This window comes from Ictidomys tridecemlineatus, chromosome 1 (assembly GCF_052094955.1).
Source record: "Ictidomys tridecemlineatus isolate mIctTri1 chromosome 1, mIctTri1.hap1, whole genome shotgun sequence".
Lineage (NCBI taxonomy): Eukaryota > Metazoa > Chordata > Mammalia > Rodentia > Sciuridae > Ictidomys > Ictidomys tridecemlineatus.
The window spans coordinates 68354748-68370385 of NC_135477.1; the positions used below are offsets into that span (position 1 = coordinate 68354748).

General features: G+C 34.7%; 1 protein-coding gene across 3 annotated transcripts in view; it reads right to left on the reverse strand.

Moving 5' to 3' along the window:
- Window positions 1-15638, reverse strand: part of Prkg1 (protein kinase cGMP-dependent 1) — a 1167449-nt gene that overhangs the window by 888027 nt on the left and 263784 nt on the right. Inside the window, exon 1 of one of the 3 annotated variants that reach the window (XM_078042034.1) lies at window positions 10645-10919. The exons of the other annotated variants lie outside the window; for them this stretch is intronic. Within the exon in view, the coding sequence (XP_077898160.1) occupies window positions 10645-10702 (58 nt within the window). The 5' untranslated portion in view covers window positions 10703-10919. Of the gene's footprint in view, window positions 1-10644; window positions 10920-15638 lie in introns of those variants that run through there. 3 annotated transcript variants of the gene reach the window in all.

The window sequence follows — 15638 nt, forward strand, 5'->3', positions numbered from 1 at the left end:
GAGGTTAATTTTGATGTAAGTGCTTTTGGTTTACACTAGGGTAAACCTATAGGGCTCTAATACAAGTCATAACAACATTATATTCTTTTCAGAGTTGGGCCCAGAGCAAAATCAGGGCTTTTGGTTCACTCTCAGATGGATCATATTTAGTCTAAATTATCCTTATTAGAAAGGAGGAGATTCCCCATGGAGATGCTGGAAACAATAATTGTGTCTTATTAAAATACGGATCACCCACACAGAGGCTGAGCTAGGTCCTTTGAGACTGCCAAGACTGAGGCAGATTGCCTGACCCACGCTATTCCAGATGTGCACTGGACTGGGAAAGAGGCGGGGAGCCTAGAACATAAAGTGTGTGCTGGTTTATCCTGTTCACTTCTCAGTCTCCTTTCCTATTAATTTTGACTCTAACTACATTTATTCATAACCTTAGAGTAGAGAAGAGCCTCTGGCTAACCCAAACCACTTTGAATAAGAATGCAAAATGAAATTAATATTTGAACTTTCCTAATCATATTAGACCACAGATTTTAAATCTCTGAAAGATATTCCATGAAAGTAAAAGCTATCTGGATCTGAAAACCCTGTTTAAAGCTAATCATCACTGGCAGAGCTCAGTGTGTCTACAATACATCCTACACCCATGATATTACTACTATAAGTTCACCTCACTCTATAGGCTAAAAACTTCACACCAAATTGGTCACAAAGACTTTCTACAAGCAAACCCAATTTCCCTTTGGACTTTGTTATACAACTAGAGCTTTGTATCCATGGGGGAATAAATGAAACAGATGGAACTAAACACTTGTGGCAAGCAAAGAATTTAAATGATGACCAGGCTCAAAAGGATTGCAAAAATACCATATTTCTTCCTGAATGAGAAAAATAATTGTACTATTTTTCTACTTCTCCTACTTCTACATCATATATATAGTTTCTCTTCATATCATAGACATTCCGTAAAATGTAGAGATCTCATTTCTCACAATTAAAAGGACACATCAAAGTCCCAGTTCCTTAGCCTAGCACAATCATGAACTATTTGGTGATCTTGAATGAGATAGATATCTCTAGACAAAACAACACAATTAAGAAAGAATGATCTCTGAAATCTTTCAGAGTCAATAATTCTCATTTCTAATGAGTCAGTAGAACTTTCTTCTGCCTGAATGCTTTGTAATTTTAAGGAGAATTAGTATATTATCACATTGTACTGCTACTCATAACTTTATAGTCTACATTCCTTAAAGTTTACCCCTCAAATGTTTCTGAAAACTTCATGACCACCAGGGAGTAGAAAGCTGTGGAGTCTAGCAGAGAGAACAATGGAGTAGAATGTTAGAGTCTGTAAACAAGTCAGGATGGCACCTGGTATTTTGCCAGAGAAATGTTAGAGTCTGTAAACAAGTCTAGATGGTGCCTGGCAAAATGCCAGAGGGAGTGGTTTATGAAGTAACAAAAGTGAGCCATTAAGTGTGGAGATTCCTTATTGGTTGACTGATGTATCTAATTTATGCTAATTAAGATAAGCTATGCAAAATGTATAAATAGCTCTGTTATCCTAGAATAAATGGCTCCCATTCCTGCTGTATCAAAGTACAGAAGTTATTCGTCACCCCCCCAGTTATTCTGCTGCAGCCGGACTGTGGCAGTAGAATTGCTACAGATCTATAGGGAAGCTAACAAATCATAGAAAAGATATCTGATTTTTTTTTCCTAAGTGAGAAAGCACACAATAGCGAAATTTAAGATTTAAATACTGATTGGATGAACGTTGAAGATCCACTCAGGATTACTAAACTGTTGGGAGTTCTAGGAATAACTCATTATAGAATTCACCTCAAAATCTTTTCAATCCATTATGAACTGGATCTTAGTGAGCAGTTTAGACATTTTATAAACCTGGATAACTTTAAAGAAGATGTACATTTTAACTCCAGAAAAACATCTGAAGACATAAAATGTGGACACACATAAGAAATTTAGATGATCCTCTACCAAATTACATTTAAAAATGAATGATCAGAGCCTTGTTTTCATGAAGATAATCTGCATTTTTTAAAAATCAGCATACTAATTTTGCCACTAAATAGATTACCAATCAATATTTTAATATTCCCTAAATATTTCAACAATGAGATTGGTTCATTTAATACAAAGAAAAGTGCAAATACATTTTACAAATCTAGATGTGATAACATGTTAACATTGTGAAATAAGTCTCCCAGTCTACTACTGTAGATTATAAAATTAATATTAATGCACAATAGAGACTTTTTAAAAAAAACTTTACATACTTAGTCTGAGCCTCTGTAGGACATGTAGTTAATGGTTACAGCCAGTCAACATCCTGACCTCCTTCACCTCAAGCTGTGAGCAGCCACCATGGCTTTCTATGAGTACTGAAGTGAAACAGGGTGAGAAGCCCTGATCTAAACCGGGTTTTAAAATGTTGTATCTAACTTTAAATTATTCATCTATCTTTAAAGATCACATGTGGTTCCATTTCTACTAAAAAAACTTAGTACATGAAGCTGTCTGATGGAAAAAAATTACCCAGGTTGAGAACAAAGACTTGGGTATAAGGAAGTATGCTGCTGAAAAATTTAACATACTAAAAACTGAAAAATATGGAATATTAAAAATATGGAGTAAACTAATATTTCATATGATAGCTATTAGCCAATATAAGCTATGTTTTGGTACAACAGTCATTGGAATGAGAAAATATACACAATATTTTATTAACAAAATAAACCAGGTACAAAATAATGTGTACCATAGAGAAGCATACACACCAATGTGCTGCAAGTTTCTCTCGATGGTAAGATTATGTAATTATGTGTGATCATTATGCTTTTCTTTATATTTTTCAGGGCTTTCACGTAATTTTTATAATGAAACATAATTTCCATAGAAAAAAAATCTAATTAAAATTTACTTAGAAACAGGAGTAAAAATTAGACACTAAGTTCCATGAAAAAGTAACAGAGCTAATGCTCAGCAGTACTAACAAGGTGTCAAAGGAGTTTGTGACAAGCATCCTTTCTGATTCATCAATGCTCTTTCCCCAGTTCTTAGCTCATTTGAATATACCCCTAGGAAAGGACATTTTCACTTTGTTTATAGCACTAAATCAGATGCTCTCACAGGATCTGGCATATATTGGCCTACAAGAAATGTTATGTCTGAATATGGATTCAGGAAGTCAATCAGTATAGTAATAAACTCAAACTCTATAAAGACTATCTTAAGACCTCAGAAAAAGGACTTAAGGCTCTGTCTGAGATGTATTTCTTGTGAATTGAAATGGGATATCAATGACAAAATCTTTGGAACCATAATACATGTCTATTAAATTCTATGTTCAGCTTTATGCATGGACTCTTGGGCTACCTGTAAATATTTCAATAAACACCATAACTTCTTTTTAAAGAAGAACTTATTGGTATATAATAGTTATTTATAATGGTGGAATTCATTGCGCCATGTTTGTTCATGCACATAATTTGATTTTATTCATCAGTATGCTATCTTTCTCTTCCTCCTCTGATCCCTTTTCTCTACTCTACTGGTCTCCCTTCTATTTTCATGAGATCTCTTATTTTCCTTTTTTCTCTCTAACCTCCCCATAAGAGAGAAAACATACAACATACAACCCTTGACCTTCTGAGTTTGGCTTATTTTTTTGCTTAACATAATGGTCTTTAGTTCCATCCATTTTCATGCAAATTACATAATTTCATTCTTTACATTCGAATAAAACTCCACTGTGTATATATACCACATTTTCTTTATCCATTCATTGGTTGGCCAGTGTGTTGGCTGATTCCACAATTTGGCTTTTGTAAACTCTTCTAATATTAACATGGGTATGCATGTATATCTGTAGTATGAAGACTTTAATCTTTGGGATAAATCCCAAGTAGTGGTATAGCTGGGTAACATGGTGATTTCATTCCTAAGTTTTTAAGGAAATTTCATACTGACTTCAATAGTGGTTGCAATAATTTATATTCCCATCAAGAGTACATAAGAGTCCCTTCTCTTCTACTCCACCCCCAATTGTTATCTCTATACTTTTTCTTTGGGGGGGAACAGGGGTTGAACTCAGGGGCACTCGACCAATGAGCCACATCCCCAGCCCTATTTTGTATTTTATTTAGAGATAGGGTCTCACTGAGTTGCTTAGCGCTTTGCTTTTGCTGAGACTGGCTTTGAACTCACAATTCTCCTGCCTCAGCCTCCCAAGCCACTGGGATTACAGGCGTGCGCCATCTCATCTGGCTATTAATTTGTATTCTTGATGATTGCCTTTCTGACTTGCATTTCCATATCAGGCCCACTTTAACTGCTTACTTTTTAATGGGAAATTTTTCTTTTAACTAAACAGGTAAAAATCTGCTTATTTTATTTGTATTTTTTCCCCAAAACTTCAAGCAGTCCTGAAAAATTAAATTATTGCCAATTTTGAGACTGACATTTTTGGAGAAAAAGAGTCCATTAAAGAAAACCTACTGCCACTACTCAAAAACATAAGTAAAAAGCAACTCCCAAAAGCAGTTATTCCTTCTGATCCTAATGTTATCTCACCACTCTGGGATCTTATTGCTTCATCTGTTTCAACAGCTATTTAACCAGCCTTCCTTCTCTGGTCTATAGTGTTCTTTTTCAATGAATCTCAACTTATTCCACCAGATACATCTTCCTAAGGAAAACTTAAATGTCGAATTGGTTGCCAGCTATTAATGGCTCCCGATTGCCTACTAAACAAAACTCAAGTTCCAGAGCAAGGCAGACAAGGCCCTCAGGGCCTGACCTACATTTCCAGCCCTATCTTCCACTTGTCATCCACAGTCACACTCTAGGACCCGGTTCCCTGAGTGAGATTCCCCAGACCAGCAGCATCAGCATCACCTGAAAACTGATTGGGAATGCAAATTCTCTGCCTACACTGATCCACTGAGTCAGACACATAAATGGGACCCAGATAGCTGTGATTTCACAGCCCTCTAGATGATTCTGATACATGCTAAAATTCTGAACCACTGCTTTCACCAAATTGTAATTCTTTAAAAACACTCAATATTTCCCTAAGTTCATGGGTTTTTTTCCTTTATTTTTTCCCCCTAATTCTGTTTTCTTGTCCAGATGTACCTTTTCTTCCATATTTCAAGGTTAGTAGACATCTCTCAGTATTTTCAGACCAAACTTAGTATAAACTGTCTTTCTTTGATATCATCAACCACAAGTATCCTCATAATTCTTCGAAAGATCATTAGTTGCATCTATCATGGAGCAATTACTACAGTTTCTCATGAACTGTAGTTATTAGCATATTTGCTCTCTTCCTTGCTAGACTGTAGCTCTTAGAGGACAGCATGTACTTAGTAATTTCTAGAGCCGTATTGTTACATAGAAGGTGTTCCACAGGCATTTATCAAGCATTGCCAGAATTATCAACTATATAGGAGGACCCTTGGTTAAATCTGAATTTCAGAGAAACAGGATTGATTTTTTTTTAGTATATCCAAATATTACATGGGACATATTTGTACTCAAAATATTCTTTGTTAATCTGAAATTCAGATTTAACTAGGAGTCCTATATTTTATCTGGCAATTCTAGCAATATTGTTCAAATGGTACATTTTCTTTACTCAGATTTAATTTTAATTACATTTAATTGCCACTTTTCTCTCTGAGAAGTATGACTAAGAAAGAAAAAAAATAAACTATTATGCCTAAAGAAATGTTTTCCTTTAAAAAAAATCACTTTGGAAACATTTGAAATTATTTTTTTTAAGTACATGCATAACTCTCTTAGTGCTTATATAAGAAAATCAGCACTTCATTATCTGGAACCTGTACATTTAAAAAATTACACAAACTGTACTATTTTAATAGTCTACCTAAGTTTTCAGCATTGATAGTTGGTACCACTTTACTCTTTTTAAAGATTAAATTTATCTTGAAAGGCTAAATACTTGCCATCATCACTGAAAATGATTTTAAAATACGCTTAGGGCTTAAAAGGGTAATTCCCAAATAAATGCAGAACTGTTCAAGAAAGCCCTCTAGATTAAATACATAAGCTTCTAAAGTGTTACTATGAATATACTCAAAGAAATATGACAAGTCTGGTTCTTTTTGACTTCTTTAGAAAGTCATATTCCCTTATAATCACTCTTTCCTCAAGATTCCAAACTTATTCTTAGGCCATGTCCCCATGGCACCAAACATCAACTTCTAACAAGTGAAACTCAAATGCCATGGCATCTTCTCAAAGAATTTCACAGGAAGCAAAATAAATGACACACAGCCAAGCCAATGGATATGCACTCCATTTGCCATAGAATACAGTAATACAAATATAATACCAGCACATGTTCCATATTTATATATCACATTTTATTTCCATATATGCATATAATATTTAACTGATCTTTTCTTTTAGTGTAGCACAGTCTAGAAAGGAAGAGAGCAAATATGCTAAAAGATAATATAAGTAAATATGTCTTTACTTTGAGACTTAAATATCTTGGAAACAGGATCTTCTGTACGTTCTGAAATGGGCTTACCCAAATTGTGGTAATAAATGAAAATGGAAGGCTCAATTTTTAATCAACAATTTCACCTTTTATTTTCTTCTTTATTGTAGTTTAAATTCCTGGGGGATGCTCAGTTAATTGGATCCAACTGTCACATACCTTTAATAGAGAATTTACTTTACTCTTGAGATACAGCAGGTTCAAAGCTATTTGGAACTCTGTTGTCCACCCTTCCTGAACTCACACAGGTGGACAGAACAGGCAAAAGAACAATGATATAAGCCATTGGTAATATTCTCTTTTCCTCGAATATAAAATAAATCAGTATGACAAGAGTTATGGAGTTCAAATGAAAGTAAGTCTGAGCTTTAGGGAATTTGGAATTTAGAAACAGATTGTCAAAAAAAATTTCCAAATCACTGTTCTGTTCTTTGGGGCTGTTGTTCAAGCTCACTGATCCAAATGATAATACACTAGGGGTTGCCATGTTCTTTGAGGATTATCCCAAAGAGATGTGAGATTCTAAAAGGATATTTTAACAGGTGATAACCTTAACCATTGCAAGCAACCTCTACATCTTCTCTTTCAACTCCACAAGGGTATTTTAATAGGTTGTTATCATACTGATTTTACCAGCACCAGCATTTATTCTCTCATAAGTCAGCAGGAAGTTAAAAAATATCACTCCCTTTCCTGTATCAATTGACTATTCTAATGAAATAACCACCACTGTACTTTTTCATAAAAGCCATCTGCACAGTATGAATAACAAGAATTAAGTCTACCTGAATCACATAAGTACACATAGGCAGCAAGATTTTCTTCTTCTATTTTTAATCCTGATAAAAGCAATTCCATGAGCACCACATTCCCAAGGGTTTTTACCTGACATTATAGACAGGGTTAATTAGAGAAGGGCCTGGCAGACTGGGACAACCAAGACACAGATCTACCACCGAGGTAGAAAGAGCCATAATTAAAGAAAGCAAAGCAGCCAGGCATAAAGAACTCTAAACCTAGGGTCGGACCCAGACAGGCAAAACACTTGCTATCAGGGCATTAGGAATATGAAGATGAAACAACAGGCCTTAAAAATCAAGAAGATTTTCAGAAAGAGCCAATGAAGATTAAGGAAGTCAGAAGTTTGGCATTAGTGAAATTTGTTAAATGCCAGAAGGGTCCAAGCTACAGGCCAGGGGGACGGAGTTTGGGTATTAACTCCTAAACAAGCTTAACAGTGCAGGGCCCAACACTACAGAGGTTTGGGTTCTGGGCATGCTTTCAGGAACAATAAGGCAGAAAACCAAAGACTCAAAATTTTATATGGTTAAAGGCTTTGATTAGGGAGAAGAAAGACCTCTCAACCATAGCACTAGAGTAGTAATAAGGTTAGCATCCCCAATGCAGCTTGTGTTATGTCAAATACTCCTTTTTATTTTTTATTGGTGCATTACAGTTGTGCAAAGTGATGGCATTTGTAGTTACATATTTTCATACATGCACACAATATAACTTGATTTGGCCAATATCACTCTCCAGCACTTCCGCCCTCCCTCCCAGCCTACCACCCTTTGGTCCCTTTCCTCTACTCATCTTCCTGTGATTGTCATGAGATCCACCCTAATCTTTTTTTTCCTTTTTCCTCTCTAGCTTCTCCGTATGAAAGAAAACATGTGACCTTGGCCCTTCTAAGTTTTACTTATTTCATTTAACATAATGGTCTTTAGTTCCTTTCATTTTTCTTTATGGCTGAATAAACCTCTATTTAATATATATATATATCACATTTTCTTCATCCATTTGTCCTTTTAGAGACACTTTAGCTCCTTCCATAGTGTGGCTATTATGAATTCTGCTGATATAAACATGCGTATGCATGTATCACTGTAGTATGATGACTAATTGTTTAGGATAAATAACCAAGGAGAAATAGTCCCTTTTTAATTCAAGAATTTCATCTGGAAACAAGAACTAAATGGACCTAGTTAAGGGAAATAAAGAGATTTAAGAGCAAAGAATTAGGTAGAACATGCCCCTTCTAACAAATGTCAGAAGACCTGCCAACAAATATACCCAAGATCTTAATAAATATTATTTGGTAAAGATGTCATATATTGTCATATATTGGCCAAGAAGTTACAAATACTTGGCTCTCAAACCACATGTGGCTCACATGTGTTTGTATGTTTGTTTTACCAACATATTATTTTTTTAAAAACTGGATTAGTCTATAGCACATAGCAAAAATTTAGAAAAATCATAATATTGTAAAACATTTTTTCTAAAATCTGATTCACAAATAACTTGTTTCCTTTCAAAACAAACAAATAATCAAACAAAAAAGAAAACACAGAAATTCCTGAAAACATTGGCTTAGAATTTCTGTTGGCCAACATTTTTGCTGAAGCTGAGTAACTACTGATCCCATTAAACAGGAGCTCATCTGCAACAGTCCCTACCTTCACTCACATTTTTCTGTCTGCTTAGCCCCATAGATATTTAAGTTTGCAAATCCTGCCTTAGAGAGTGATGAGAATAATAACAAATATTAGAGGTTATTGTACTCCATATAATAAGCTGCAAAGCTTTGGGTGCTTTTGGGTTATACTAAATTATTCTTTGCATTGGAACAAAACAAAGGAAATAAAATTTAATCTTCATCCAGCATGAATGAGATAAACCTAGGAGAAGAATGACAATAGATATGTGCTTAGGAATACAAATGCTAGCTTTGTTTTAGTACATATATTGTTTATAACTGAAACTGTTGTATTTTATCTATTATCTTAAATTTCAACTTTTTGGGTTCATTTTTGGAAAAGAAAATATGGTGAAAAGATGTACAATTTTTTTCCTACCAATTATTTCATAATGTCCCAAATACAATTAATCTGGAAAAATACAGAAATTTGATTTCAACTTCCAGGAATATCTCAGAATCTAGTAATGTTGCAATCTAAAATTTTCCAGATTTAATTTAATAAGCCTTGAAAAAGTTCTTAATATTTGTTTGTGAAATCTGATGACCTATTGAGAATAATAATAGTAAAATACTGGAAAGGAAGGAAGCATATCAAAATAATGGCCTGCTCAGTAATTTAAAAAATGCTCTTCTACATTTGTATTTAATAATATCCTCTTTTAGGAATCCAAAAGAAAAATACTTTATCTTTTCTCTTCAAAAAGGCTTGGGAAATGTTCCAATCCCTTGAAAATTTGCTGAGGAACATTTGCCACATTGAGCTTATATATGCCAGTTTAAGTTATGACATATTTTGTAAACCGCTGAATTTTAAAGAAAGAACAGCACAGTTCTTATCAAACATGAGACAGGCAAAAAGTGTTCTTGTCTTATATATTATAGTAGTTACTAGAATTTACTCTCTAAATATCCTCCCTCAGAAAAGAAATCAAATTCATTTTTGATGGCTAAATCTTACCTAAGCCATTTTTTAAATTCATATAATTTACTGGTGACCAAAAATTGTCAGTAGTTGTACAAGTAAGCATAATCGCATGACATTGATTTTGAACTCGGTATCTTGGTATTTTCTCCTAATCTTCAATAATCTCCATAAGCAGAATTGATTTCTGATGCTACCACCTGGGGAGTAACACTCCCTGCAGAGATGGATATTTCAGCAGAAAATTGGAGCAATCTGCATTTCAGCACATTTATTTTTGCAGGGCAGGCTTTCAAAGTCACTACATTTCCTAGTCATTAGTCCTATTCTGAAAATACACTACCTATACAGTATATTCAGACCAGTATATTCCTTTCAAATGGGACACCCTAGAGAAACTCAAAGGAACAAAAAGATAACTCACAAAGTTAATTCACGATAATTCAAAGGAGAACAAAATGAATTTTAAAAATTGAAGAACAGTATGGGGAAAAAAAACACCCAGAAGAATAAAGATACACAAACTAACAAATCTTCAAAAAGGAGAAAATGGGGTATAGCACTTGTCTGTTTCAAACAAGGCCCTAGTTTTGATCACCAGCACCACACACACACACACACACACACACACACACACACACACACACACATATACAGGACAACAAAATATATTTACCAAGTACTTACTGAATGCCAGGAATGGTCTTGGGAGCTCTGATGAGTGAACAGAGCAGCCTCTGACCATGGGCACATGAGCCACAGACACAGATATGCTGGCCCACCCCTTATTGACTCTTCAGGGACAGGCCTTACTCTTCACATGGGGAGGAGGTAAAATGCACAGCAGAGTGGAGGCCAAAGTGACAGGTGAGCAAGGCCAGCTTCTGCTGGACTAAAACTAAGCAAAGACTAGAAAGACCTTAAATGTATAAAGTAAAGAAAAAAAAATGAAGCTTCAGGATCATCAGGTACCGCCATTTGTCCTTTTCCCTCTTTCTTTGAAAATCTCTTTAAAATTCCTTAACTACAAAATCCACAAAGTAAATAATTTACTTAGGCTACTCTTTCTTCTTAAAAGGTCTAAGCTTTGAATCTTGTGATGAAAGACCAGATAATGATAGAAATCGCTATTTCACTGCAGCCCTTGGACTTTTGAATGTCTTGCTGTATTTCTAAATTACTGAAAAGAATCTACACAGCAGGGATAAAGACATGGTTAAATTTTATCCAGGGGAATGGGCCATTCTGGAGTCATGTCTCTATACATGACTGTTGAACAGAAGAAGTCTTGTAACAAGAAATGGACCTGAGTAGTTCCCACCTGGGTGTCATAGCCAGGGCTCAGCCCTCTGTGCAGATTCCTATGTTTCTCCTTCACTAAGAAACCTCTTCCTGGCCTGGAAATGTGAGTATATTCCCCTGAGCCTTCAGCTCTTCATCTTTCCCCAAAATTCTGACAGTGCACTGCATGTATCACACTCCTTTCTTATGACTGAAGAACCCCAGTTTTCTTTAAATTTATCCTCATCATATTCCCCTTTTAGGTTTTTTAAGTGTATTTTGGTGGAAAGAGCAATCCCCCTGATTCTAGAATAGGTCTGGTGAATCAGAATCACAGTATTGGTCCAGTGATAATGAAATGTTCCAAGTTTTTCCAGACAGAGTAAATCCGTGTATTTACTGAGGACTTGGTGGAAAAGAGGATCTCTCTTTCTGCAGGGGTAGCTAAGCTGATATAACGTACCAGAAAAACAGAGCTAACTTGAGAAAACAGAACAAAGCAGAGTGAAAGCTAGAAATTCATAACCACGTAAACATGTTCATTCAGTCATGCCTAAAGCCAGCCCTGTCCCCAGATTATTCTGTTCTATGGCCCAAAATGTTTCATTGTTAAGTCAATTTTGGATGGGTTTCTGTCACTTGCAACCCAAAACATTCTGGTTAAAAAGTTTAGTTTCCATTCAACAAACATGTGATGAGATATGCTTTTGCTAAGTGCTGTAAACCTCTGACCCACATCTGATTTTGCCTCTTGTCTGCACATGACATTCTTCTTAATCTACAACACTAGCTCTGCTAAATTTGAAATTCATTTGCACATTTCCAGCTGTCTGACGGACATCTCTAAGCATCCCACTGATGCTGCAAACCAAAACCATTGAACAAAAAACTGATCATCTTTTCTGGAAGAAAAATATAGACTTTCTCCTGGACTTTGCTATATCACTTGATGATATAGCTTGATACCTAGGAATTTTGCTTTGGGCAATTTTAGTCCCTATATCCAATCACTAACCTTGTTCTACCAATTAATTCTTCAAAATTTATCTCATTTTTTCCCTTCATGAAAATTTCTTCCAATTTATTTATTGAGTTTTAATTTATAGTGGGGTTACTTTATTCCTGACTACTTTTATTCTCTTGTGTCCCATTGTACATAGAATTTTCATATTAATCTTTGTAAAGATTGACTCTCATGTGTCAAAATCCTGCCCTGAAAGCTTCAATGGCTTCCTAAATAGTCCAGTTTCTTAGCCTGCACTGAAGACTTCCCACCATCTCCCTTATTTTCCAATTCTCCAGTTTATTCTCTTTCAAATCCTAAAACCAAAATGACTACAAACTGATCCATATATTGCTCCTAAAATAAGTTTAACTTTATTCCTCACTCATTCCCGCATGGGAATATCTTCTCTCCACTAGTTTTAAGTTCTACTTCTCTTTCAATTCCCAGTGTAAGTTTTCATTCCTCTGTAGTCTCCAAACAAAATCATTCATTGAACTTTCCCAAATTTTGATGGCATTTATCATCTGTGGTATTCATCTAACGTATAACATGGACTATCTCATATGGCTACTTTTATAAATCCATTATATATCACATCTTCACATCTTCTCTGCTACCTCAGTACCTGAAATCATGTCTACATGTCACCTAGAGAGCACTCTGTATGCTCATACTAGAACACAAAATACTAAAAATATCAGGATGTACTTGTTCATTCTTTTGTTGAGTGTCAGATTATGCACTAAGAACAGAGTGTTAAGAAAAAAGTGGGCACTCTCTCTGTTTGACTCCATGGTGTTTAATGTAAGTGATAACCTGCAGAATTAACTTAGGAAAAAAAAAGAAAAAAGCTCCTCTGTGAAAAGTTCTAAGAAGGAAAAGTCTTTTTGTCTTCTCTGAAAAAGTATATAAAATCAATATGGTATGTTCTTTCAGCTTTTACTCAATTTAAGACACTTAATTGGCTAAAATGTCTCTAAATTTGCAATTGAAAGAATGAGCAGACTAGCCATTTAAAAAAAAAAAAACAGCACTGCAGACATTTTGAATGTGGGATAAACAATACCAAAGTTTGTAACTTGAACATGTTATAAGTCTTTCTAGGCCTTTATTTTCTCAACTGCAAAATGCAATGGAGCTATGACTGATGCCTGTTTACACCATTTCATTTCTCCCTTTCTTCCTTTCAAATGGAACACCAGTTTTATTCAGTTGAACATCTACTACCACATGACCAAGGGGAAGTAGACTCCAATTCCCAGCTCCAGAGATGGTTAGGATCCCCTTACACCAACCATGATAATCCCACACTTCTGGCAGGGGTCCCTGACCACCAAATGAGTCTGCCTATGTTAGGAAGTATCTGGGAAAAGGTTACTTCCTCCTGGAAATAGAAGTAAGTTCAAGGAAAAAAAAAATAACTCTCCTAGCTTCCTCTCCCCTCCACAGCCATCTTGTTGCCAATTTAGCAGGAACTAGTGTTTTGTGGAGACCAGGTCCAAATCCCAGAAAATTCAGGTACACTGTCATACTACATACACCCAGAATCTAGCCTACTTCAGAAGTCCTTATGTGAGATGACAAATAAGGATGTGATAAATACCCTTCTTTAAGCCAAGTTGAGACAGTTTGAGGAAGATTTTTCTGTTAACTGCAGCCAAAAGCATCATGCCTGACACTTGAGAGATCCTGTGCTAAAGGATCTAAAATTCTGTGTTTCTAATTATTCATATGATCTCTTTGGCATGAAATATGAGCCATAAAAATCCATTGCTTAATCCTAGAAATTAAAATATTTGTTCAGCAACTGCAGTGAATGAATTAGTTAATTCTCAACTCTTTCTCTGTCCAAGTATATATAAGGATTGAATTCCACTAATTATTTGTACTTTCAGAATTCTATATGTTTACATAAATTATTATCATTGCATATACTTAGCACTTGATATTGTTTTAACTGAATATGAAGCATTAAGGAAGGTTGGAAGATCACTACATTATTGAACAAACTGTTTTATAATGTTCTTGTTTTTAAATTGTCACTTACATCTGCAGTTGTGAAAATAGGAATTACTCTAATTTCAACTAACCAAATCAATGTTATTACTTGGGGCATTCTATCCTGAATTGCATTTCCCTCAGTCCATCAAAAGGAGTAGAATGCAAATGTATGTCATATTCTTCATCTGGGTCAAAGAACATACTGTCAATCTATATTTTGACAGCTTTCTAAACCTAAGATAATGTAAGTCTAGTTTCAATGAAACCCCCAGTTTTTCTTCCCAAGTAATTTAAACAATATTTTTCAGTTGGAAGAAATAAATGACTTAGTTGCTTTCCATCTTTATACAATATCTAAAATCATTTTGAATACCAATTAACTTATCCCAGGGCAGTCAGATACTTTAGCTCAATTAAGTATAAATCCAAATTCCCTAAGGAAAAACACTGAATTAATTAATTTTGAATTACATAGCCTTTTACTGCAAAATGCTGTTATTGTTTTACTAATCTATTATTATAATATCAACTTCTTAGATTGATTTATTTCCTCTTATGAATTGCCAGGTGGAAAAGTTGAAGAGAATGGGCAAATTGGGTGCTCCATAGGAAGGTATGGATCAGACTGAAAGTACTTAATGTATATTTCAATTGTTTTTCTAATGACTACTTATTAATATAAAAATCGAATTATTTGTACAATACCATGAAAAATCATAAACACTGGATATCATTATACGTGAAACATGGAAATTAAGATATTTAGAGGCATACTAAATATAGACACAGATAAAATTACCTAGAAGAATTATGTTAGAATACTTAAAAAAAATTTGTAAATCAAAAGAAACACTTGGAAAAATTTAGTCAATGCTTCAACTATAGAATTTCTTTAAATGATCTATTCAAACCCAAATATTAATATCTTGAATAAGGTGTAATGCATAGTTTTGATCTGACATCGCTTTCATTTTCAACTGCCACTCAATTGAAATATTACAAGTTCATAAAGATGAGCCCTCAGATCAATCTATAATGATCATAGTTTGTGCTGTCCTTTCAAAAACAGCAAACTTTTCTTCTGAGCTGTTTGATTTGTAACAACACAGAAATAATGTGATTGTTGATATCACAGAACACTTTTAAGAAAAAAAAATAACTTCAAATCTTCTGATTAAAATGTGAAATCTTAAGTCTCTCTGACACAATAAATTTTGCATTTGCAAAGATTAAAGGGATGCAAAACTGGAAAGTCTTTCCATCCTGATGGGAATGTCTGTTCTGGCCACCTCTGCCACCCCTCTGATGACAATGAATTGAAGCAATGGATTTGAATGCTTCAAAGTGAACACAAAGTACAATACAGCAGACAAAGTCCTCCCTTTTCTGACTA